The sequence below is a fragment of the Elgaria multicarinata genome, chromosome 12, assembly GCF_023053635.1.
Source record: "Elgaria multicarinata webbii isolate HBS135686 ecotype San Diego chromosome 12, rElgMul1.1.pri, whole genome shotgun sequence".
Taxonomy (NCBI): Eukaryota; Metazoa; Chordata; class Lepidosauria; order Squamata; family Anguidae; genus Elgaria; species Elgaria multicarinata.
The window spans coordinates 11,774,199-11,800,114 of NC_086182.1; the positions used below are offsets into that span (position 1 = coordinate 11,774,199).

Sequence of the window (25,916 nt, forward strand, 5' to 3'; positions counted from 1 at the left end):
TCCCCCCCCACCCCACACACTTCAAAGTGCATTTACTTTTAAAGTAAGAGTCTTAAAAGAACTTTTGGCTGATATTCCCCTCAGCCTAGCCAAGCTGAGTTTGACCCTGCTTCCCCCCCGCCCCCCGCTCCGTCTTCAAGATGTAGCTGATGCTCTTCTCGATTCCAATGCTGCGGCGAGAGGCTCAGGCAATGGTTTCTAGGGACGAGAGAAGAACCCTGAGGCAAAACAATGGCTTTTTCTCGAGCGAGTCTTAAGAATAACATTCAGCAGCTTATAAGGCTCCTGGGATCTTCTGTGGGGGGAGGCCTTCCTCGATCCAGAGGGAAGGGGACGGGCCGCCGTGCACCATGCGCCGGTGAATGCGCCGCAACCGCAGCAGGTAAAGCAGGATGGAGAGCAGGACGACGAAGAAGCAGGCAAAGAACAAGTAATGGTTGTAAACGAACGAGAAGCTGTGCCAGTGGGCGTGATTGCCTCGGAAGGTCTCCAGCTGGATGTCTCTGTGGAGAGAGAATCACAGAATAATAGAGTTCGAAGGGGCCAGTAAGGCCATGCAGTCCAACCCCTGTGGGTCTCCAAAGTTATGACGAAGCAAGCCCATAGCATCCGACACATGCGGGTCCCTCTGCCCACCTTCTCCTACTCCTCAGCCAAGCGGTAAGAGCTAGCGGAAGAAAGCTGAGAGGGTGACTGGGTTTGGAGAAATAATAATAATAATAATAATAATAATAATAATAATAATAATAATAATAATTTCTTACCCGCCTCTCCATTTGGATCGAGGCGGGGAAGAACAATAAGTATAAATACATAAAATTGATGAAAAACATAGTACACATTATTAAAACATCCTAAAATTCCACTGGGTAGGCCTGCTGGAAGAGATCAGTCTTAATAGCTTTCTTAAAATCCGGAAGACCGTTAAATTGACGAATCTCTCCCAGCAGGTCATTCCACAATCTGGGAGCAACAGAAGAAACGGTCCTCTGGGTAATAGTTGTCAGCCTTGTTTTTGTTGGCTGGAGTAAATTCTTCCCAGAGGACCTGAGTGTGTGGGGCGGATTATATGGGAGAAGGCGATCCCGCAGGTAGCCTGGACCCAAACCATGTAGGGCTTTAAAGGTGATAACCAACACTTTATACTTTGCCCGGAAACTAATTGGCAGCCAGTGAAGAGATTTTAAAACTGGTGTGATGTGGAAACAAACCTCCCCCATATCCCCAAACGTCAGAACCTTTTAAGGCTAATCACGACTTTAGGGAGGCAACAGAGCTTCTTTCTTACTTCCAGAACTGTTAACACCAATCTTCTCGGGCCTGTTTGCATGTGCAGCAACTAAGGGTCAAAGACTGCTGCCCTTAACAGGTCTGGAAGCGGCAGATCAATAATGAGTATGGGCTCTCAGCGATGAGCAACAAGCAGCATTTGCCAACCCACTCACAGCTACAGCTTCCGTTCCCATTGCGTGGTGGGTATCTCGCTAGTTTGATATAATGCCCAGGAAGCAAGACAGATGCAAAGCTTTCTGGGAAAAAATTATCCCCTGAAAGGTAGATGCCATTTGAACTTCACGGCTTTCTTTGAACAGCACGTCACAGTTGATGTGAAGAAAAGCCAAGCCATACCTCAAAGGCAAAAACCGTGTTCGATAGAGGATGGCCCCTAACGTCCACTGCACTTCTTTATCGTAGACCTGCAGTGCAGTTTTTAAGTTGCCATAGTTCACGGGAAAAGAGAAGCCATTGTGAAACACTTCATACATCCAGGCCGACTTAAAGCACTGATACCTACACAGAAGAAACATAAACAATACGTCCAATTTGTGATGTTATTTGCACAGTAGCAGAATTCTAAGACATAAAGAGCACAAAACAAGTTAAGAATAAACTAAATTCCACTGGCCCTTATGCACTTAATTGCAGACTCAAAGTCCCACTGTTTCTATGAGGACTTACGCAGATATTCACTGGATTAGGTCCAAAGGAATTAGCGCTTACTCGGAAAGGTTTATTAAGTTCTGCTGTGACAATGAGCGTCCTGCTTCAGAGGGCTTGAATGTTAAACTAAGAAAGGTGAAAGATGTGGGATGGAAGCATAGTTTCCCCCCCTGCTACAATTGGTTCTCCTCATGTTATTTCTTTGGTAAGTAATACAATAGTATTGGGCATTTCAGGAACAGAAGCACTTCATCAGAATTAGCACGCTGGGTATGAAAGTTCAAGTTCTTATCAGTGCTATGCTGAAAATTTTGATTCTTCTATTTTCAGCATTTGGTGTGGGAAAAATGAAAACTCTGGTGAAAGAGGCTGTAGGCAGGCATTGAGGGGTCTTCTTTCTATTTTGTGTGTGTGTGTGTTTTATAAAACACTCCCAGTACTTTCAGGATCCCAGGAGTTCTTCCTGAATGCCTATTGGAGAGGCTGAGATCACATGGTCTCCAAAAGGCATTCAGGAAGAACTGTCAGGCTCTTCCAAGTGCTGGGGGTGTTTTTTTAAAAAGTAAAAAAAATAGAAGAAGACCAACGATTGGCTACACTTCTAATGGTATGTGGAAACCCTGTCCCCCTCCCCAAGGAGAAAATTCTCCAAAATTCTCCCCCTCCCCGTAAAGGAAACAGAAAAAACAATGCCTCTTTTGCACGGAGAGAAAAAGTTCCCCAAAACAAGGGGCAGGGTCCAGCACAGCACTAGTTCTTATCACTTGCCATAACTACTAAGAGCCAATCACTTTCTGGGACATTAAGACATGAGTTATACACTCATCCTCAGAACACCACTGTCCTCCTGAGATGGAGGGACCTCACTTTCCGTCCCTCCACCAAACTGTTAACTCCTTGCACAAAATGGGAATGGCTATGGTCTCAGTAAGCATATGAACTGAGAAAATTACTTGTGTAATTAGAGTTTGGGCCTTCTCTTACTCTAGCAAGGTTGCCTGAGCAGATTCAACCAGACGGGAACATCAACACTTACTTCAATCGATGGAGGTCCGCATGTGGGGCATAAAGACCTCGATCAAAACGTTCACGTAGAACAGACCACTTTGTTGCACAATAATCCTAAAAAAGAAACACAAAGGATGTTCAATATCAATATCTAAGTATTACCTTATAACATTACTTTACCATACAAACCTTTCAAGCTAAGGAATGCATTAACCAGAGAACCAGACTGGTATGATTTACAGGGCATCCAACTTGCACTGGGGAGACCCAGGTTCAAGTTCCCTCTCAGCCAAGAAGTCACCATGGGCTGGACATCAGGAAAAACCTCCTGCTGCAGCAGTATGACAATGGAACCAATTGCCCAGAGAGGTAGCGGGCTCTGCCACACTAGAGGCATTCAAGAGGCAGGTATACTTTAATGTGGATTCCTGCACTGAGCAGAGGATTGGATTTGGTGGCCTCACCATCACCCAGCCTAGTCTACCTTATAGGGTTGATGAAAGGATAAAATGGAATGGTGGGGAAATACGTATGGAGGGTGAGATAAAAATAAGTATTAACTATAATTATTTAGCAATTTAACATGCAAATTGCTTTGCTATCTATACAGTTCCAATAACCATGCTACACTGCTCACCACTACCTATAGCAGACTTTCACATTTCCTTAAATATGTGGAAGCAAAGTTAGGATAGTAACTGAAGTCATATAGTACTCTCTAGAACCTGGGGTCATCCCATGAAGCTTGATTGGTGGGAGATTCAGGACAGATAAAAGAAAGTACTTTTTCATACAGCGCATAGTTAAACTGTGGATTTTATTATCACAAGATGTAGTGATGGCCACCAACAGGGATGGCTTTAAAAGGGGTTGGATAAATTCCTGGAGGAGAAGGCTATCAATGACTACTAGTCCAGATGGCTAGGTGCTACCTCTCGGATCGGCAGCAGTAAGCCTATATATACCAGTTGTGGAAAACATGAATGGTAGGGTGCTGTTGTCCTGCCTGTGTCCTGCTTGTGGTTCCCTGGTCAACAGCTGGTTGCCCACTGTGTCAACAGAGTGCTGGACTAGATGGACCTTTGGTCTGATCCAGCAGGGCTCTTCTTATGCTCTTAGCATATGTGTGCACAAAGCTCAAGATAATGAATGTGCAGGGAGGAGAAATATTTTAAAAGGGCAATGAATTTTCCACATTCCTATTTTACCAACAGGAAAGTAAGGTTGGCAAACAGTATCATATGCCAGGTCATTTAACTAACCCAGGACCAAACAAGGATTTCAACTGAGGCTACCTAGAATCAAGTCTAAGACTCCTCCCCACCAATCACAATCCAAATTGCTGGATATGTAACTATTTATTCTTTTCATAACATTTTTGTACTGCCTCTCTTCCAAGGAGTTCAGGGCCAAGTACAAGGATCAGTCCTGCCAGTTTTATTTTCGCAACAACCTTTTGAGGTAGGTTACTCAGGGAGAAAGTAACTTGCCCAAGGTCACTAGTATGCGTGGAACTGAGCCTGGGTCTGTTAGACTGATTAATAGAGCAGTACCCCATACAAAAAGCAGAGTGAGCTTTTACCTTTGCAGCTTTAATAAATTTAGCAGCATTGTAGTCTCCTCCCATCCTTAACACATCCTCAGTACAGTAGAAGAACTCAGAGAAGCCGTAGAATTCGCTGTTCTCAAAGTGCACAGGAGGCTGATAAATGCCGTTCAGGGATGTCTGTGTTTCATTTGTTTTATTCATGAAAGACTGAATAACATCACGACACAGGTGAAAATCTCCTGTCCCTCGAAGATACATCTTCTGCCCATTCTGCTGGATTTCATCCTCAACGTCTAAAGGCAGGCAAGGGTCTAAATAGGGGGTATCAGAAGTCATACCAGTCTGTTTGCCTAGAAGCCTGCAAGCAAGATTGAGCAAAGTTATACTTTTAAAAAGCCCTATTAAAAACAATTTGCTAAGTGATGTTGATGGAGCTGTGAGGGGTGTGTGTTTGTGTGTGTGTGTGAGAGAGGAAATTTGCAAAAATATTCACCCACGCTTCTGCCAGTCCTTCTGAGCAGGAATGTTGGTGGGACAATTCTGTTATCCTGAGTAGAAGTTCGATCCCGGATCCAACCCAGAGATTCAAAAGTTACCCCTGTGTTTTTTAATGTGTGAAATAGTCTTGGAAAGGTGTAATAAACTGAATTTTGCGGCATAGATTCATTTAGATATAGTCCTTCCCATCATACTATGATGGAATCTCAACTATTTGTCATTCTAGGAATAAATGGCAATTTGCTGGTCTTCCTCATTTGTCAAGGTGGGACAGAGTGAGGAATTAGATATGTTAAATAAAGCTTTCATTAATTGGTCAGTGAAATTAGCCTTTAGTCAAGGGGACAACTGCTTTCAGTTTTTTTTCCCTTAGGATATTTTGATTTTGGTTTGTTGCTGTAATGTGGAATGAAAAAGAAAGATGTCATAGATTGCTTTTCTTTTTAACAATGACAGGCAGCTTTTGGTTGCTAAAGATGTTTCTTCTTTATCATATCTCCATTAATTGCTCAGTTCAGACAACACGTTTCTCATTGGTAGTTGTAGAACTCCACAGTGGAGTTTTTACGCCACCATTGAGAATGTGTTGTCTGGGAGGAAAACTCCATGAATGGTGGATTTTTTTTTGGGGGGGGGGGAACACGCCACACAGAATATCCACATTGTGTAGAGGAGAATTCCTGCACAACCATTGTGCTGCATGCTGCGTGGAAGGCTCCGTGGAGTTCTCCTTTGCGTTGACTTTGCCCACTGGCTTCAGAGTTCCCTGGCAAGAGCGGCAAAAGGAGCAAGTGCCGCTCTAGGAGAGCAGCTGGAATTTTTTTGTAGCAATGGCTGATGGGATACCATCAGGAGGATCGGGGGAGAAGAGGGAGGAGGAACTGTCAATCAACTCCATGGTAGCCCACAGTCATACAATGGTGGAGTTAGAACATGTGTGGGTACTACCCCCTAAGAACTCATCTGCTGAGTGGAGTTTTCACACTGAGTTGACTAACATGTTGTCTGAACTGAGCTAATACCTAAAAAAAAAATCACTTATATTAAGTAATTTGTTAAAAGGCAGGTGGTTAATCTGTTCAGCCCTAGAAATAGGCATACCACTTACTGAAAAGATACGACTAGCCAGAGGAACAAGACAAGGATGTCCGCTCTCGCCGGTCCTTTTTGTAATGGTTATGGAAGTTTTGGCGAAGGCACTAAGGGAGGATAAAGAATTAGAAGGAATTGGAGAGGTAAGGGAGATAAAGCTAAACATGTTTGCGGATGATACTTTATTGACCATTAAGAATCCATTAAGAAAATTAGAAAGAATTAAATATCAGTTGAGGGAATTTGAGGAAATTACAGGGTTAAAAATAAATTGGTCTAAATCAGAGATGATGTTGTTTAACTATACTAAGAAGGAAGAAAAGGATTGGGAATTTAAGGGGATGGAATTGAAAGTTAAGAATGAGATTAAATACTTGGGAATTAAAATTACAAAAAATCTAGAGAATTTAGAAAGGGAAAATTTAACGAGGTTAAAGAAGGAGGTATTAGAGAAATTGGAGAAATATAAAAGATTAAATTTATCTTGGTTTGGGAGAATAGCTTTGATAAAAATGAAGATACTAGCTAAAATTAATTTCGTATTTAGGATGCTACCTATAAAAATATCAGAAACCGAGATAAAAAGTTGGCAAAATATTATTAATAAATATTGTAATGGAGAAAAGAGAGCAAGAGTGAATAAAAATAATTGGTACCTAAGCCAAAAAAAGGGGGGAATGGGTCTCCCAAACATAAAATTATACTACGTAGCAAATAGATTAAGACATGTTGTAGAAGCAATTATGGGAGTAGGAGATTTATACTGGATGGAAGAAAAAATCATAAGTAAGGTAGAGATGAATCTGGAGAATGTTTTTTTTAAAGATGGAGGAAGAAAATGGGTTGGAAGTATAGATAATCCACTCCTGAGGACTCAATGGGAAATTTGGAGCAAATTTAAAGGGAAGCTGCTTCCGAGCAACTCTCCCTTAGCACCGATAATAATGTTAAAGAATTTCCCAGAGGATCTAAAGGGTAGATTATGTAAAATATTAAAAGAGAAAAATAAAATAAAATTAAAGGATTGGGTAAGAGATATTAAAACAAGAGAAGATATGGAAAATTTGTTAAAGGAGAAGAAGCTATCTTGGCTAGAATATGGTCAATTAGAACAATGGAATAAAAAGTGGATTAAAGATAATAGAATGTGCAGAAAGATGACGAGGTTTGAAGAATTAGTAGTAAGTAAGGAGAAAGGAAAAGGAGGTAGTATAGTTTCAAAAGGATTAATGAGTGAAATATATAAAATATTGTTAGAGAAGGAGTTTAGAGAGAATACAGAGAAAGTGATTTGGGAATCAGATTTGAAGATACAAATAGGGCGACAGAGCTGGGAGGGACTATGGAAACAAAGAGTGTTGAGAAGTTTATCAGTAAGAATAAAGGAGAATTATTTTAAAATTTTATGGAGGTGGTACCTAACCCCGGTTAGATTGAACAAGATAAGTGATCAACATTCAGCAAATTGTTGGAGAGGATGTGGGGAAAAAGGAACGTATTTACATATGTGGTGGCAATGCAAATATGTACAAAGATTATGGAAGATGGTGTTCTCAGAAATTGAAGAAATAGTGGGAATGAAAATAGAACAAACACCAAAAATAGCATTGCTGTCACTATTTGAAGATATAAAGTGTGGAAAAGGAACTATAGAGCTGATATCGAGTTTGTTGGTTGCAGCACGATTGATGATAGCTAGGAACTGGAAGATCCAAGGGGAATATTCTATTGAGGAGTGGTATAAAGTAGTATGGGATATAGCCATTAATGATAAACTGACATGTAATATTAAGTGGAGAAAAGGCGTAACTAAAATAAATGAGTTCGAAGGAATTTGGAAACAGTTCCTAGTGTTCGTGTTTACTAAGGGAAATGGGAAACCACCATCAGAAGAAACGATTAGATTTTGGACTCAAGAATGATCCCGAGGTGGGGGGTGCACTTTTATGTTAAGAATGAAAATGTTGTAGTGTGATAAGGCATATGTAATAGTTTTTGATATTTGTACTCAACAATTATTCAATATGTATGAAGCAGATATTTGATGTATTTCTTTTTCTTATTGTGTTTGTTTCAATTATATTTTGGAAATGTTCATTTATGTTTATATAGTGTTGAAAATGAATAAAAATTATTAAAAAAAAAAAAAAAAGAAATAGGCATACCAGGATTGCAGTTGATTTTTTTTTCTATTTTAGATCCCTTTATGGATAAGAAGGTAACTAAATATGAATAAAATCAGTCTAAAGCAATCTTCACCAAGATGGCGCCCTCCAGATATTTTGGACTACATGTCCCAGCATTCCTGACCACTGGCCACACTAGCTAGGGCTGAGAGGAGTTGAAGTCCAAAACATCTTGAGGGCTCCAGATTGAAGAAGGCTGATCTAAAGGAAAAGTAGGTAAGATAGGGCCACTTTTAGCCCCTTCTCGCATTGGCAGGATTTGAGGTCCGAAATGTATGTTTGATATAGGTTCGCTTTTAACAAATTTCACTGCTCATACAAACACAGATGTCAGGACTCTCCTTGTAATTTAAAAGGAAGTCTCAAAATCTGAACCAGCCCTCTGTGTACATATAAAGGATCCTCTGTACTAACCCCGAGGGAAACCATCTGCATTAAATGAATCTGTGTAAACGTACGCCTCCCACCCCCACAGTTTGAAGCCTGAGAAGTCAACCATGCTTGTAAATTCAGGTATCCCCCAAGTTACCATTAGCCAACTATATCAAAGTGGGATCTTGCAGTTAAAACTGCATTTTAAAGATGGAAACCTAACCATCACCTTTTTAAACTCATGCCTGTTTCGCAGGGCTAGATTTACTCTTGGGTGTCTAAAGAGGGCAAGCATTTGGAACTGCAAGTCAAGTCAATCATAGCACGTTACCTGTTTCTAAATGCTGTGTTGGCAAATATGCTGTCTGCATATCTCTGCCGGGCAGCATTCCCACCAAAGCCAAGAAAAGTTGCCACGTAGACTCGGTACACGTGTTCAGTTTGGTGAGCGTCACATCCCAAATTAAATTCTGCAAGTAGGTTCTTGGCCACCTCCTCCTGCAGGCCGCCAAACCAGAGGAAAAGAGGCATGAATATTTAGCTCTGCCCTATTTTTTTTAAAATCTCTCAAGCTTCTTAATATAGAGGAGTAACTTCAGCTTTGTGGCTCTTAAGCCTTCTTAAAGAATTCTTTGTACTTTATATCTGAGCACTAAAGGAAGTTAACATCAAAGTGTTGCTAATAGACCAGGCCTGGGCAGCTCATGACCCAAAGTGAAATCAGCCCAACATCATGGTGTAACTCTTGCCTCTTCCTTTTCTCTCTTCCCTTAATCAATCAATTATTAATCCACTTATATACCATCTTTTAGGGCAAAGTTTCCCTTCCATGGTGGTGTGCAAAATACAACAATAGTAAAACGTAAGAGTATAAAGATATCCAGTTAAAACACAGGCCATGAAACCCCTTAAAAACTGAACAGTAATAACTAACACATCCACAGCAATTAACAGCAGTTAGTAAAAAGCAACAGTGATTAAGAAAAAGGAAACTACCCCCCCCCCCAAGCTTCTTCTTAAGTTTCCAAATGTGGGAGCACACATATTTGGGGGCAGGGGAGGTCGAGAATAGCAGGAAACCAAAGAGGTCCTGTTCCTGGTTCTGTCAACCTAATATTTCTTATTGCTGGGCCAGTTACCTGGGCTAATGGCTGATCTTAAGAGCCTGGGCCAGCTCTTAATGATGCAGGCAGTGCTTCAGATAATCTGGTCTCAAACTGCTCAGGGTTTTCAAGGTCAAAAGCAGCTCTTTAAAATAGGTCTGTAAATAAACATGTAGCTGGTGTGATCTCTGCAGAATTGGTGGTGTGAACTGAATGCACGCCCACTACCAGTTTCTGAGCCATTGTTAAAGGCACTCTGAGTTTGTAGTGCAATCTCCTGGGGGCAAGGACCCACTTTTTCCATTAACTAGAAGATAATGGTTTCTTTTTTTTGAGAAACTAATAGAAGCATGTCTTACAGAAAGCCGCTGTGAGCAGGGCTTAGCTCAGCAAACTAAACCATGGCTTTGCTGTACGTTTGAGATCTTAACCAGGGTTAGGGAACAAACTATGGTTAGTGCTAATCATGGTCAAGTATCATGTTTGCACTGTGTCTCAAAAGGTACCACAGAGGGAAAGATGATGTGAACAATAAACAAAAGAAAGCTTGGAAGAAGAGGCGCTGGTCATAGGAAACCAAATTGCAAATTGCCAAATTGCATAGGAAAGGGAGAATTCTGAATTCTTTCTGAAAACAAGAAGTAAACATTTGCAGATTCACACACTCATATTCATGTAAAGACGTAGGTCTAGTGAGTCACTGCCTTCCTCTTTGAAACCAGCTTCCTGTTAAATGCAATATGTATTTGAGCTCTGTCATTTACACTGGGCTAGTTTGGACAAGACAACAGTCCTTTTCCCCTTGAGGTCCAACATTATGAATATGGAACACCAAAATAGGCTGCCCTGGCTTCTTGTGACATCCAAACCAAACAGAGGAGGGTTATTTGAGGATCAAATATAAGAATATAATATAAGAACCTAAGAAGAGTCATACTGAGTCAGACCAAGGGTCCATCTAGTCCAGCATTCTGTTCACACAGTGGCCAACCAGCTGCCCGCAGAAAACACACAATCAGGACATGAGTGCAACAGACTATAGGTTAAGTTAAAATTGTTTAATAATCCTCCCCAGCCAAGTTCAGATGGCACAACAAGCCCTAGAACTCCCAGTTGGGGGGTTGCATATTCAGGATTGCAGATGGCACACACCACAGTCCCTTGAGGGCTAATTAACTCAGAATGGGCTGTCATGACGTCCAAACCAGGTCATTGTATCATTTAAAATGCAAACTAGGCAGAGGAAATATCAGTGTGACTTAAGAAATGCAAAGCATCTGCAATGCTAACCATATGGAATTAAAAAACCCTTTTCCTACTTAATGCTATTTTTTATGAGTCAGTCTTGCAAAAGCAAATAATACCCACAATCTATACAAAAGTGCAAATCTTGTGTGTCACAATTTAAATAGCAACATTCTAAATGAGGGTTAAATGGGAAGAGAAACGAAGGCTGTGTACCATAATTAAAGAACAACAACAAACCACACATAATGAAATGCAGAATATACGTGGATTGCTTGGCTGATGGAACACACCCACATTCCACCTCTTCTCTTGCCTTGGGGTGAAGGTATCACGCAATGAAGCACAGGACTCATAACACGCAAAAGAAAAAAAGCATCAATGGATATGGGTTAAAACAGGGAAAACAAAACAAAAGGAAAAGAAGGAAAGTTGTACAGATAATAACCTGCTGTGAAGAGGCAAAGCTTACAGTTTTAGGCACTTCGTACGCTATCTGAGTTGACACACCACCCATGTCAAGTATACCCACAGTCCTCTTTCGAACAATTGACTCCTTGATTTCACTGCCAGGAATATGCACCTCCACTACTGGATCATCCTCTGAAAGACAAATTGTGAAGGCAGCACTGTTGAGAACCACTTGTACCCTCTGAACTTTAAACATCTGTACTACTATAGCAGCCTAGAAAGCACCAATGATACCCCTCCAATGTTGTTCCCTACCTCGATCAGGATGGAGAGGTGGGAAATAATTGTATTATGATGACGATGATGTCAAAAGTTTGCTAGACTGCACAGGTAGAATCTATCCTGGCGTATCAATTTTTAAGTGGGGGACGGGACGCACACACTGGCTGTGTTCAGAAGACACCTTAAACCACAGCTTTAACCATGGTGAATAAAGCTTCTTGCCTTAGTCACTGTGGTTAAAGCCATGGTTTAAGGTGTCTTCTGAACACAGTCACTATAAACAAGCTCTGATCCAGCATAAGAGTGCTGATAAGGTGGCTAAGGGTTGGTTAATAATCCTCCCCAGCCAAGTTCAGATGGCACAACAAGCCCTAGGTGTTGGTTGTTTTATGATGGTTTTAATTTTTGTGAACCGCCCAGAGAGCTTCGGCTATTGGGCGGTATAAAAATGTAATAAATAAATAAATAAATAAGGGGAAAGTCAGACTGTGGAGACAAAAAGTGCTATTTATTTTAGTAATAAAAAATGAACTGGAAATAAAACAGTGTTTTATTCTAAGTAGGCATATTTAGAATACTTTGTACAGGTCTGGTCTGCCTTATCTCAAAAAGGACATCACAGAGCTGGTAGGGTTCCATAAAAAAAAGCAATGAAAAGTGGAATCCTATGCCTGTTTAGACAGAAAGAGAGTTGTACAACTTCCAGCATGCTGGGAGTTGTAGGACATCTTTTCTGCCTAAACATGCATAGGATTGTGCACTAAAATGAATAAGCACTTGGCTTCTTCACTGAACTACTGACGTCTATTCTCTAATACAGACACTTCATACTTATTGACCACAATCCACCAAACAGAAATAACAAGAGAGTTTCGTTTGTTTGAATAAGGCCAGTGCAGGATGGAATTTATACACCAGCCACATCAAGCAGATTACTAGCACTTTTACTAGTAGTTGCTATATGCAGCATTAATTGTGATTAAGATACTTACCATCTTCAGTATGCTCAAATCGTCCAAGGACAAAGTTGATGCCAATCCATGCATATACTCCTAGATAAAATTTAACAAAACATGTGTAAGTATTTTAATATTATTGGGCTACATCTTTTAGAAAACCAAACCGAACAGCATTGCAACATTGTTGTACTAAAAAAAGAAGAAGCCAAACGATATATTTTCTTGAAACTGCTATGTAGGTGAAACTACTCACACATTTTATCAAGCTGTGAGCAGGGCTGTGCCTTGGTGGGTAGAGGGGTGTGTGTGTGTGTGTGACGGTTGCTATGCGATTTGGAAACCAGAGAGATAACTGTGCCAGATTGTGTGGAAGCCTTAATGTGTACAGCTACATGCATGAGGGTGCCCTCTCTGCAGATGTTTAGATGGTGCATGTGTCACTGGAGGTGGGACTCATCAGTGTGTCCTATTTCTTGCTCAGGAGCTGATAGAACGTGTGAACAAGTTCATCTGCAAAGGGCTGAATTGCTATTTTAATCCAGACATGCTGTTACTTAAGTATGTGGTTGAACTAGAGAAACAGTTCCTCTTCGGCCAATAAGATGCATCAGACAAGAAAATACCCTAATGTTGATTTTGCAAAAGTGGTGGTGGGGGAAATCTCTTAAAGTGCTCTATTCAGCAATTCCAAATGCTACCACCAGAGTGTGCTCTTGCAGCTAGAGCCAACTGACTGCTATAAGAGAAGGAAAAAAGTGGAAAGGTAGAAGTAAAGCCGCAAGATTAGGAGGCCTAAAAGAAACAAGGGTTAGAAGCAAGGTAGCAGGTGCAGAGGAGAGCGGGTCACAGAAGGGCAATGAGCCATAGATATGGAAAGCAGAGACAAGAGACAAATAAAGTAAATAAATAAATAAGGTACCACTACTTGGGCTGCATGTATGAGTGCAGAGAATAAAGTGGGACAGACAGACACATGGGGGAAATCAAAATTAAGGATGCTTCAGTAAGAAGCATGGGTGAGTTGCCAGGAGAGCATTTCATGCAATTCAATTATATTTGAGAATAGTTTTAGGTCATGTGAGTGGTTATTGCAAGACTTTTTATAATCTGCATTAAATCAGATAAATCTTTGATGTGATGGAGCACACCTGAGTTTTATAGACAATTCCCTTTTTGAATCCCTACATGGCACTATATTGCAGCTGTTTGCACAAGGACAGCCTCTCCTCCTCAGTTCATTTGCCTTCCCAAAGTGATTCTAATTAAAAACTGAGCAACTGCTGTACCATGCATAAACCTCCTTAATTCCTAGTCTCATCTTCTTTTACATAAGATTCATTTTGCAAACCCACCATCACTACCAAAACCCATTCCCCATAGCATCACTCTATTTCTGGAAATAAAAAAATAACTGAATGTGAAACAAAATTCTTAAAACACTTCTACAACAACTGCCACATATCACAAATCCACTTATCATCCAAAATTCATGCAGGTGTAGACTAATGCTATGTGAGAAGTAGACTTTGATTTTCCGTTTTTCACCTTCCTCTCTGAATATAATCATGTTTTGGGAAATAGATCACAGGCTCCACTTTTCAGATTTCTGAATTAGTTTTGCGGCTCTATTGGGAGGCACATTTTCTGATGTGTAATCTGTTACCATTCCCAAGTTAATAACATCGCCTCTTTATCTTCATTTATAATTAGTTGATTGTACTGGAGCACATCTGAATGTGAAACAAAGGGAATATAGTACTGCAAGGTGCTCCTGTCTGAAGTATTCCCATAAGACAAATTGTCCATTTTTGTTCTTTATAAAATTGGAATGACCTGGAGACTTTTGTTCTAGATATTAAAGAAAACTAGTTGTAAGCCAGGGTGCAAAACACATAGGAACCCTAGAAAGGGACGCATCTCTCGTGTGCTGTGGTCCATATCATCTCCTACAATTCTGTTTATTGTAGTAGCTGGTCGTCTGTCACCAACGAGGGACCTGCTCCCTGGACAAACTTTCCATCAATCTCACTACTGCAGTTCCAAATTGTGTTTTTCAACATCATAACCTTACCTTCTTGTTTTCCTGAAATAACCTCAGCGTGTGAGTCCGAAAACAAAAAATCAAAATGCACGGGGATATCAGTAAGCAGGTCTTCTAGGATGGCCTTTTGCTGGCTGCAACATTCCAAACAGTAGAAGTGTAAGTTAAGACTCCCATTGCAATCAATTCTATCTATCAGGGGTGGGCAACCTTTTGGGAGGAGAGGGGTCACATTCTCTCATGACAAAGGGTTCAGAGGCCACATACTGGTGGTGCAAAACTGGGTCTCTCTACACTTCATTCATTTATTACGCAATCATTTGCTGTTCCATTCTTGTTCTATCATACTCATGCACACATAACCCCTGTCAACTCAAGAGAAATCAAGCACCATCTTCTCCCTCCCTCCCATTCTCTTTTACACCCATACATAGACATGCACACCCATCCGTCTAACCCCATTCCCACACTTCACTTCGATCCAGACCCTCTCATTCATAGCTAAACCCATATTCACAATTCCCTCCCCGTTCACCTGCATTCTCCTATCATCACACTTACCTTCCATTCACGCTTCCTTCCATGCTGGATTGGGATGAAGAGGCGTCTCTTTTTCTCAGCCCAGCAGTGGGGGAAAAGAGATCACCCTGTTTTGCCACTAGCAGCTCGTTTTCCTTGCTTGCTGGGTCAGGAAGCAGCAGCTTCCCCTTCTCCTGGACTGGCAGGCAAGGAAAAGCAGTGGGGAGGGATAGGCGGAGGATTTGGTGAGGGGGATGGCCGAGGCACCTGCTGTAAGCTGCACTGAAGGCCTACAAGGGCCACATGCATCCTGCAGAGTTCCAAATTGTGTGCTATATTAAACAACAATAGAAATAAAGCACAAGTCACCTCTCTGGCAGGATTCTCATCCCTGCTGTACAGAGAATATACAGAGGCGTTTCTTTGTGTTTTGCACGGGGTATATGTTCCGCAGCAAAGCTCAGAAGTGGGAAAATGTAGTCACTGACTTTATCAGGAGAGGTAGCAAATTCTGAAATGCCTGGGGAACAACAGAGAAAGAAATTAGAAACTGCGACAGCTGAAGATAGAAAGGTAATTTTAAAGACACACTGTTTATTTTATAGCAGGGATGAGGAACCCCTGGCCCACAGGCCAAATGTGGACCGCCAGGTCATCGGCCTGTGGGGGCCTTCCACAAAGGCCCTCCCCCTGATATGGAAGAGGGAGTGGGAGAGCAACTGACTGCTCAGTCGCTTCTCACTCAGCCAGTGCTTCAAGGAGCCAGCAAACTGCCAAGGCTGGAGTTCAGCTGGTTCTTGGAAGAGATGGCTGACTGCACTTCTCTCCCCTGTCACCTCCCAAGGACAAGTGGGAGCAAAGCTGTTTGCTCACTAGGCTGGCACTTCCAAGACCTTGGTGAGTTCTGAACACAGGGCTCAGCCAGTTCCTGGAAATGCTGGCCAAGTGCACTTTACTCCACTTCACCAGCTCCCCCCGCATCCCTGAGGTCATCTGTCCCACAGGGTGGGAATATCTGGGGGCAATCCATTCCCCTTCAATCAATCCAGTTCCCCATGCTTGCTCTACAGAGTTAAAAACTGCATAGTACAATTGTTTCCCCCCAAATTTCCTGGGTAACATTCAACATGGCAATCCAATCAAGGAAAAAAAATACAGCCTGAGCAAAATAATCTACTAGCTAGTATAACTCATGCAGCCACAATTTTACTACCAAAGTGAGTATTTGTTGTTGTTGGGTTTTTCCCCCTTTCTTTTTGAAGACAGTGCATTGCCTAAAGAAACACATGACTTAAATTTTATCTACTGAAATAAAGGTGGGGAACCTGGGACATTCCTCATATTTTGGATTACCAAAAATATGCCAGCACAGCCAATGGTCAGAGATGATGGAAGTTGTACAACATCTACATCGGGGTTCTATGAGGGGCTACCCTTGAAGACTATGTGGAAGCTTCAATTGGTGCAAAATGAGGCAGACTGCTAACTGGTGCATAGTAGTGTGAACACATCACTGCGATACAAGATCTGCACTGGTCAGTGATTGTTTTCTGGAGCCACCTGTTTCAGTGTGAACCACATTGGTTATTAATATCAGTAAGGCCAGATCTACACCAAGAGGATATTACACTTTGAAAACGTTTTGAAAACTGTCTACGGAGTGTGTCCTTGGCTCCAACAGTTGTCACTACTGTTATAAACCATTTTAAAGCAGTAGTGTAGATCCTGACTAAGAGATACCTTTTGAAGCAGGGAAGGGTTTTCTCCTGCATTGCTCCCAAACTCTGAAATGCACTCTCTTTGGAGTTACGACTAGTCCCCACTCATTATCCATTCAGGAAGGTAGTTAAGTCACATCTTTTTAAGTTGGCTTTTTAAACTGTTATCTGGCTTTATAAGGTTGGTTTTAGCATTTTACTGTGTTCTTATTTAATTGTTTTATCTTCTGAATTTTGTAAACCACCTTGGTGGCTTCAGAAAGGAAATACAACAACAACAACAACAACAACAACAACAACAACAACAACTTCTGGAGGACCACAGGTTAAACAATTGTGACGTAAGAAATTGAGACAAGGCAAATGTAAATAGTGAACTGTCAATGTTAGTTGAAGTGAATACCAAGTAGGTCCCTGCCCCAAGGAACTTCTATAACTGCTAAATAGGTCCCTGCCCCAAGGAGCCTGTCCAGTCTCTGCACAGGCCAACCAACACAGGATTTCAGGCTACAAGAAAGCTGCTTTCTGTTCTCAAGTAACAGCAGCAAGCAGAGCTATTTCCAAGAATGAGCTGGAAGAAGTTACACTGAAATTACTTATGGTGGCTTCAGCATTTTTTAACTATGAAAATCTTTATTTAAAAACTGGAACAATATCATCTCATGCTTCTGTGAAAGTCAGTTTTATTAACAAAGCTAAATTAGATGCCCAAAGTCTCTCGGCTACCATCCTAAACACACTTAACTCAGGCATCAACAAAATAAAGTGGAACCAACTTGCCATAAATATGGAAGAACTGCCTGCCATCCCAAGTACGAAGGAAGAAACACAGTCAAAATGAACCCACTGCATTTTTATCAATTACCACCACTACCTTTCCTTTTAAGATGGGTTGCCAACTAGCTAAAAAAAACATTCATTGCTTTTCTCCTCAATACCTGGTTTAATCTTCATAACAACTGGATTTCTGGCTTTGTCCCTCATTTGTTTGATGTCCAGCAAATCATGTGGATTGCCCTTGTGTCTTGGCCACCAGTACACAAAGATCCTAGATCCACTGCTACCGCAGTCCACCATAATCCCATAGCTCAGGCTGGGATCGTCGGTATTTGTGGCTTCTGTATCTGTTACTCGAGCGAAATACCTGGAAAACAGGAACAATGTTGCTTGGGAGCAAGTTTCATTGAACTCGGCAGGACAGACTATAGAGTAAACAAGCGTAAAATCAAACTGCAAATCCCATTCAATTTAAAGGAATGCAGAAGCACATTTGAAGCATACATTTAACCCATGATTGTTGTTTTTCAGCCATGAAAAAGCACCATTGGTACATATTATTTTGTTCTACAGGCAGGTTCTTACCTGTGCAGCTTTTTGTCCCCATATTTGAGAGCAGAAATGTACAGCAAGAAAAGTCCAGCAGCAAGTAGCCCAATGACAATTATCTGCCGTAATGTGGTGTTCATGAACCGAGGACACCCCACTGGGGAAATGCTGAAGTGCCAGGAAGCAGGAAACAGGCAAGAGAAGTTGATCCTGAAATTACAGAACAGCCCCATCTGAAATGCTGTCTTGTAAGAATAGATCAACATACCAAGGATGCAGTCGCAAGACCCTGAATGATTAGGAAACCATACATAGGGCTGTGAGGAATGCAAGACCCCTAGATAAGAGAGAGAAACAGGAAGACAGGAGATTGTGGGAACAGAGAAGAAGTGGTGACATGGAAGTGTTTGTAATGTGGACTTAGAAATTTCAGCTTCCTCAGTGTGGACTTTTAAAATACTGCCACATTCAAGAGTTGGTGTTGTGTAATATACAAGAGTGAATGCTGCAAGCCTAGAATCCCGTATTTCAAATGTCATGTCAGCCTCAACTTCCAGGTCTGAAACATGGAGATGATTGCACTGACCGACCTTACAGGGTTTTTAAGGATTACTGAGGTAATTAGGGATGGAATGTTTAGTCAAGGACTTAGATGAAACCAGTTAAACAATCTTAATGGATTAAAAAGTTTTAAATTGATTAAAAACAGACTTTAATTAAAAAAAATACAAGTACTTATGAAAATTGAATATGGGAACTGCTAACTTAGGAGATGCATTCCCTTTATTAGAGCTTTAATCAGCTGACAAATGTAGAGATAGTATATGTGAAGTGATTACAAAAAAGCACTTACATATAGCAGTTACATATTATTCCTCAACACCATTTACCCACTTTTCTGAACTATACTCCAGTATTCTATTAGAATATTTAGACCCCATTTAAGACCCTTTCTTTATGTCACAATCTGTTATGTTTTGAAACACAACCTTCCAGCATAAGCGATGCAAATCAGCACCTTTGGTATTTATACTTTGTTATCTATTCTTGTATAGCTCAGCACTCCGCTATAACAGTTTACAGGTGTAAACTTGTTAAGAATGCAAGATATTTCTCTCCCCAAATCATGCAAGTGTTGATAAAAACAGCAGAGGAAGCATAAAAATTCAGGCTACTGAGACTCAAAACTAAGTAAGGTTTAATGTCTATTTGATGCCCACTAAGTGCTCGGGTTATTATATTTACTAGTCAATATCCAGATACTCACCTACCCATTTTGGGACATTTTGATCCAAGACAGGGAGGCTACAAAAACAGCTAGTCTTCCATGGTCAGCCAGATGTCAAGAGATTCATAAAGCACAAGTACCAGCCCCAGAGCCAACAGTACAAATAGGAACTGAAAAGGAAAGATTGCAATGGCATTAAAAAGGTAGCACCCTCACTCAGACCTGACAACATTTGATGTGCACAAAAAACAAATTATTAGCTGTCACATCTGTATCATCCCCTCTTCTTCCAAGGAGTGCAAGGTGGCGTGCATAGGGTTACCCTATTTTATCCCCCAAAGAATCTTGTGAGGTAGTCTAGGTTGAGAGATATGACTAACCCAAAGCCTCTCACATCCAAGTTCATACAACTCTGTCCACTACACCATACAATTCTCCAGTGTGCCTTCTGAAGGGTGTGCCGATGTGAAACACACATTTCCAAGGTAGTCAAGTTCATACTTGAAGTGCACAGCACCTTCACTCAGAGCCCCAATCATAAATTGCTAGCGCTAACATAAACTACACCTACTGAAGCTGGTGAAGCAATGTTCTCTGTGTTGCTACACACCGAAATTCACCACAAGAGAGAGCTTGGGTAAACCCTCCTACATTTGGCACCAGCTTCTCCTTCCAGCACCTGAACCTGCTGCTCATCAGTTGTTCATCAGGTAGTAAGAGAAGGAAAGAATGGCTTCCACCCCCCACCCAATATTCTTCCATTCGCACAGGTCTGTCTCCTTTGCTCGCATTTGTCTCTTCACTCTCAGCCTCTAGCTTTGCTATTTCTCTCCACCTAACCCCCTTTTGTGGCTATTTCTCTCTTCCCATTCCTAGCCTACTGCTCGCTCGCTGTCCCACTCACCCCTTTATCTTCCTGCTTCTCTCCATTCCCAGTCTCTAGCTTTATGATTTCTCTCCTCTCCCACCTCTTTATCTTAATGTTTCTTCCCCTCCCAACCTCTAGCCTCACTATTTCTCTCCTCCAACAACACCTCCTTTGACTAGCCAGGCCTTCACAGAAGCCACTATGGGTGTAGTCATGTCCTTCACGGGACCACTCTCAGGTGATGCTCACAGCAGTTTTTCAAATTCCCAAATGCACCCACAGGTCCAGAAAGGTTGGGGACCCTGGGACTACTCTGACTGATAGCAGTTGCAAAGGTCCCACATAGAGGTCTTTTCCAGACCTTTTAACTAGTGATGCCAGAGACCTTCTGCATGCATAGCATGTGTTCTGCCACTGAAATATAGCCTCTCCCTATTGCTTTCATGCTGGCAAGCATTTTGCTAGTAATAGAAGTAGTTTACAAATTCTTACATAACATTTCATGAATTTATAAGTATTGATACAGACTCTCTTATCTGCAGACACACTGTTTCTCCTTAATAATGAATGGTTTGAAATGCACTGGGAATTTTGGAATTGCCTCAATAAAACTCTGTGGCTTTTAAAATCTGCATGAAACCACAATATAAAGAAGCTACAATTACTTACCTTTGAAAAATAGTGACCTTTGGGCAGAACATGCCTGCTGTTTAATGCACATTGCACTCTTTAATAGTTCCATGAAGAAAATCTGGAACAGCTAAATCATGTAGGAACTAAATGAAGAATACAGGAAGGAATAAGAGTTTACTTTAAACAGATTTTGATAAAAAATAACATTCACTAAACTTAAAGGCCCTATGTAACCCTGAAAAGGTGATTATTGTTGTTGTGCTAACAATATAATACTCTATTGCCAGACTACGTTACACGAAACAGTATAATGAAACAGAAAGGCTTGATAAGGCTTAGAACGATAAGAAAATATGCATAAATGGTTAATTTATTCTGACCCTGGGTGCAAGAGAAAAGGTATCAGGTCTTTATTTTAGATCTGCATGTTGGGATATACAAGAGCTCCCACATTTTAAGACCATAAGAACTGCCTTGCCTGGATCAGATCAAAGTCTAGATCTAGTCCAAAATAGTTTCCAACAGCCTCTAGAACTTCTGGAAGCCTATATATTGGAATGGGGAGCACATGCCATCATAGGGAACTATATTCTGACTTTTCTTTTTGGGGTGGTGGTAATATTTATTTGCTTTTTTCAGTATTTAAAAATTGCAAACCACCTTGGGTACCTTGGCAGAAAGGTGGTGCAGAAGTGTATTAAGTAAATAACTAGGTAGATGGAAGTTTTTTTTTTTGTACAGAGCAACATTCCACCTACAATCTGAAGTGGTGCAGCCCAGTATAGTCCAGTCAAAGATTACCACCTCAGTGTGAACTAGGCCACAGTACCTGACATTTCCTACTCTATCAACTCAAGATGCTTATAATTAGTCCATTCAGGAATTAAACCCTAATGTATGTCAAAAAAAAGTGTTGCAACTTTCAACAACAACAACAAAACCCACTTGTATTTCAACAACTTACATCATCAACCTCTTTCTTTAGGTAGTTTTAGGAACGCATGGCAATATGTCAAAACTAGTGCCATTAGAAAAGCCTAGGGAAGGGGGACTATTTTAGAGAAATGTTGAAGTCCCATTGAGTATGCCATGCTCTAGTGTGAAAGTTACCAATCTACATACTTATAGGAATGGAACTGGTGGTTTGGACAAGGTGCATAGAACAATTCCTCCTTCCCCTTATGTATTTGAAAGTATGTGTGTGCCTGCAACTGGATATGAGTGCAGAATGCCTCCTACTCATGATTCAAAACAGCTGTGCAAAACAGTTCCTATAGCAAATGGGGGCTAAGTCCAGCATATGGTCATTCCAGCATAAACAAACCTCAAAATTGACTAGGTCTTATCCAGCACTCCCAGAAAAACATTTTAAGTTGTATGAACTTATCCTGTGTGACAGGAAGAGGCGACCCTCACAGAGCCACAGAAAATGGAGCCACATGCTTTAATGAAGTCCCACCAGAAGCATGGGCTGACGTCCAACGTCTATGGTTTATTTTCCCCTTTATTTGATTCCCTTCTCCCATGGTCCACCAATAAGCAGTGAGGCAGGGTGTCGGATGCTTGGAAGCCTCCGAGATCAGGAGTTTCTGTCTAGCAGGCAGCAGTCCCCTGGGATTGTGCCTTAAGAGAATCAAAAGCGCCTTGCAAGGTCACACCATTTCACTTCATTTCTTACACTTCTATACCGCCCAATAGCTGAAGCTGTCTGGGCAGCTTACAAATATTAAAAGCCATTAAAATGCATTATATATAGTGTAAAAACTATTTACATACAAAGATATAAACAGACAATACAGATGTTCAACAATAAGAAAAGGGTGCACCCACTCCAGGATTCTCTGCAAAAAGCCAAGAAACCATAGTGGCAATATACGGAGTTGGACCAATGGGCAGCCAAGTCAGCATTCTCCATTCTGACAGAGAACTCTCCCATCACCTACCCTGGACCCCTTTAACTGGAGATGCCAGGGATCAAACGTGGCATCTTCTTCATGTAAAGGTCCAGGGATTTATTTATGTCCTTTCTAGACCACCCCAATAGCCGAAACTTTCTAGGTGGTGCACAAGAATTAGAAGCATAAAATACATCAAATACATCACAAAATACAACATAAAATGTAAAAGCTTAAAACTACAGTATAAAAGTATAAACCGAAATAAAACCTAGCAGCAATGCAGGGATTTAATAAAATACAAGAACAGATTTAAAACAACAGAACTAAATGTCTTTAAATGCCTGGGGAGGAAAAAAAAATCTTCACCTGGGGCTGGCAAGAGTATTGCATAGGCGCCAGGCAAGCCTCTTAGGGAAGGTCATTCCACAACCAGGGTGCCACAGCAGAAAAGGCCCTCTTCTTGATATGACTCCAAGGGGTTGGCCGGTCTTCCACCCCCACCCCCCAAAGTATTTCCTCACTCCCTCATTTGCTCCCTCAGCCTTTCAGTCACAATATATTCCCTTCTTTACTTCAAGGGCGCAGTTTTGTCATGAACCAACCAGAGAGCTTTGGCTATTGAGCGCTTGAGATATGTAAGAAATAAATAAATAAAATATTATGGCCTTACAGAACATGGATTAAATCCTAGCCTTTGGGACTCCTTCATGCAACCCTTGCCCACTAGTTTTCTTCTGGAGCCACCCGCTATCATGGCTCTGCACCCAAACCAGCAAACTTTGGGGCAGGGTGGATAAAAATCAATGATTTTTAATAATAATAATAATAATAATAAAAAGATTTTTTAAAAAAAATTAATTGATTTTTTAATAAAATGCTTTTTGAGGAAAAATCCATCTAAAGATACTTTTCTATTTAAGATACATTATAGTGCAAAGGTTATTCATCATGAAATAAGGATTAGTTTTTAATTATGTAGCATGAGGCTGTTTAAATATTTTTGGTAAATGAATTCCATTAATCCATTCACAATGTCATGCTCTTCCAGAGGTTTCTGTAAGATTATTTTTCTCCTTCCAATAAAGTACAGCATTAAAGTTGTCCAAATATGAATTATTATTATTATTAATATAGCACCATCAGTGTACATGTGAATGATTAAGCTATTAAACTGGAGATAGTTCACCTCGCAATAATTTCATAATTATCTATCTATGACGATGTGTTTCTAATAGTATAACCAAATCAGTATTTTTTATATATATATAACTGTAAAACTAATCTGAAAAGTTGCTATTCTAAAAATGAAACCTTCATCTGGTTGTAAATATTAAGATTATACCAGCAAGAATGAGTCTTCGGTTACTCTTTGTGTAAAATATAGCGAGGAAGAGTGCACTTCTTTTTGTGGGGGGGGGGGGGGAAGTCACATGATTAAATCGAGTCTTTCTGAGTAGTGATTTAAATCAAATTCACCCTGCTTTGCGGGGGCCACCAGAAATTGGCCAGCAGGGAACCACCACCTACGTTCGGCCCAGAATGTCGCCGGCCGCCTGCCTCACACAAAGCTCTTCGTCCCCCTCTGACAGGGCAGGGGCTGCAGTGACGGGTCCGGCCTTCGAGCACAGCAGAGACGGACACCGCTCTCGCCTCACGAGAGGCCGGGGGATGCCCATTGGGCACCCAGGAAGCCCAGCAGCCGCCCCAGCACGAACCCACCCGCCCTGCCGTTACCTCATCCTTCTTCTTTCCGGCTTCGCCGGGCCGCTCACCGGCCGCCCGGCACAGAGCGACACCTCAGCCATCGTCCACTTCCGGGTCCCGGCCGAGCGCACACCGGAAGTGACGCAAATGAGTGACCCTCCAACGCAGCAGGAGGAGGCGTCGCCCTTGGGGGGGGTAGGAGGAGGCTGACCTTGAAGTATAGAGGTACAAAAAAAGGTTAGAGTCACACACACTCACAGCCATCGCAGTACTTTAGACTACTAACGGTCTAAAAACAGTAAAGAGAAGGCAGGCTCTGGATAAAGATACAACGACATAGAGCACCGCTACAGGGATGTCTAGGCCCTGTGCTGGCTTTACCGGGAGTTCTGCGCGTGCGTAAGAGCGCGCGTGCGCACGCTACTCTACCGGTTTTCTATCTCTATGGGCCTGATTCCGCCGGCTTTAAACACGCTGGCTCCAGGGGCGGGAGAACCAGGGCGTGGGGGAGGATAGAGGGTGAGGTGCGGAGGCAGGCCTTGCTTTATACTACCCAGCCCGTCTTGGGATCAGAATAGTAGTATTTATATGCATTTTGGGAGAGTGGCTAAGCTGAGGTGGAGGAGGGCAGTAAATGCACCTTCTGGCGCAGGGCATCATGGGAGTCTGGCTTGGCACGTGGCGCAGAAGATGATGGGACATTTGGCTTGGCAAGAAAGTCAGCAAGAGGCTGGCCAGAGGACATCTAGCACGTGGCATCATGGAAAGAATAAATGTTGGTGGGGTGGAGGATGCAGGTTGGCCATGATGAGCAGCGGCAGGACAGATCTAGGAGGGGCAGTTGGAGAGGATGGGAGAAGGCCCTGGCCTGACTAGTCTGTTGTGTCATAGTTTGAAGCAAGGTGTAATAATGGGGTAGGACCATCACTACAGATAAATATGATGGGGGATGACAGGCTGACATGTACACCAGTTGCTGGGGAATATGGGTGGGAGGGTGTTATTGCACTTGCTTGGGGGGTACCTGGTCAACAGCTGGTTGGCCACTGTGTGAACAGAATACTGCACTAGATGAACACTTGGACTGATCCAGCAGGGCTCTTCTTATGAGCAGCAGGACATACCTGTGGCAGTTAGGAAATTCAATGAGCATGAAGCCTTGTCTCATGGGAAATTTGTCTTGCTGGGATGAGCTTGAGGTCTTGTCTCATGGGAAGTTTGTCTTGGTGGAAGGAGGTTGTGCAGACTTCTATTGTTACTTTCTACTGTTAGTTTTTCCCTACCCTGTGCCTGCTTACCCTTCCCTGTACCTGTTTGCATTCTCTTCCCCTCCTT

The 25,916-nt window shown here is 41.7% G+C and overlaps 1 protein-coding gene across 6 annotated transcripts; it reads right to left on the reverse strand.

Moving 5' to 3' along the window:
• Positions 1 to 7: 7 nt before the first annotated feature.
• On the reverse strand, positions 8 to 24,698 carry ENTPD4 (ectonucleoside triphosphate diphosphohydrolase 4). 6 transcript variants are annotated; one of them, XM_063139607.1, is made up of 14 exons: positions 24,612 to 24,698; positions 21,016 to 21,122; positions 19,522 to 19,648; positions 18,287 to 18,460; positions 17,863 to 18,068; positions 15,576 to 15,726; positions 14,718 to 14,821; positions 12,680 to 12,739; positions 11,467 to 11,597; positions 8,978 to 9,144; positions 4,532 to 4,856; positions 2,978 to 3,063; positions 1,630 to 1,791; positions 8 to 503 (listed from the first exon to the last, which is right to left on the reverse strand). In XM_063139607.1, exons 3-14 carry the CDS (start codon positions 19,533 to 19,535, stop codon positions 275 to 277), a joined length of 1,809 nt encoding a protein of 602 aa, XP_062995677.1. In that variant the 5' UTR covers positions 19,536 to 19,648; positions 21,016 to 21,122; positions 24,612 to 24,698; the 3' UTR covers positions 8 to 274. The 6 variants fall into 6 exon arrangements, with proteins under 6 accessions (XP_062995677.1, XP_062995671.1, XP_062995676.1 ...); XM_063139601.1 differs by having other exon boundaries at positions 11,443 to 11,597; XM_063139606.1 differs by having other exon boundaries at positions 11,443 to 11,597; positions 19,518 to 19,648.
• Between the last annotated feature and the right edge of the window lie 1,218 nt (positions 24,699 to 25,916).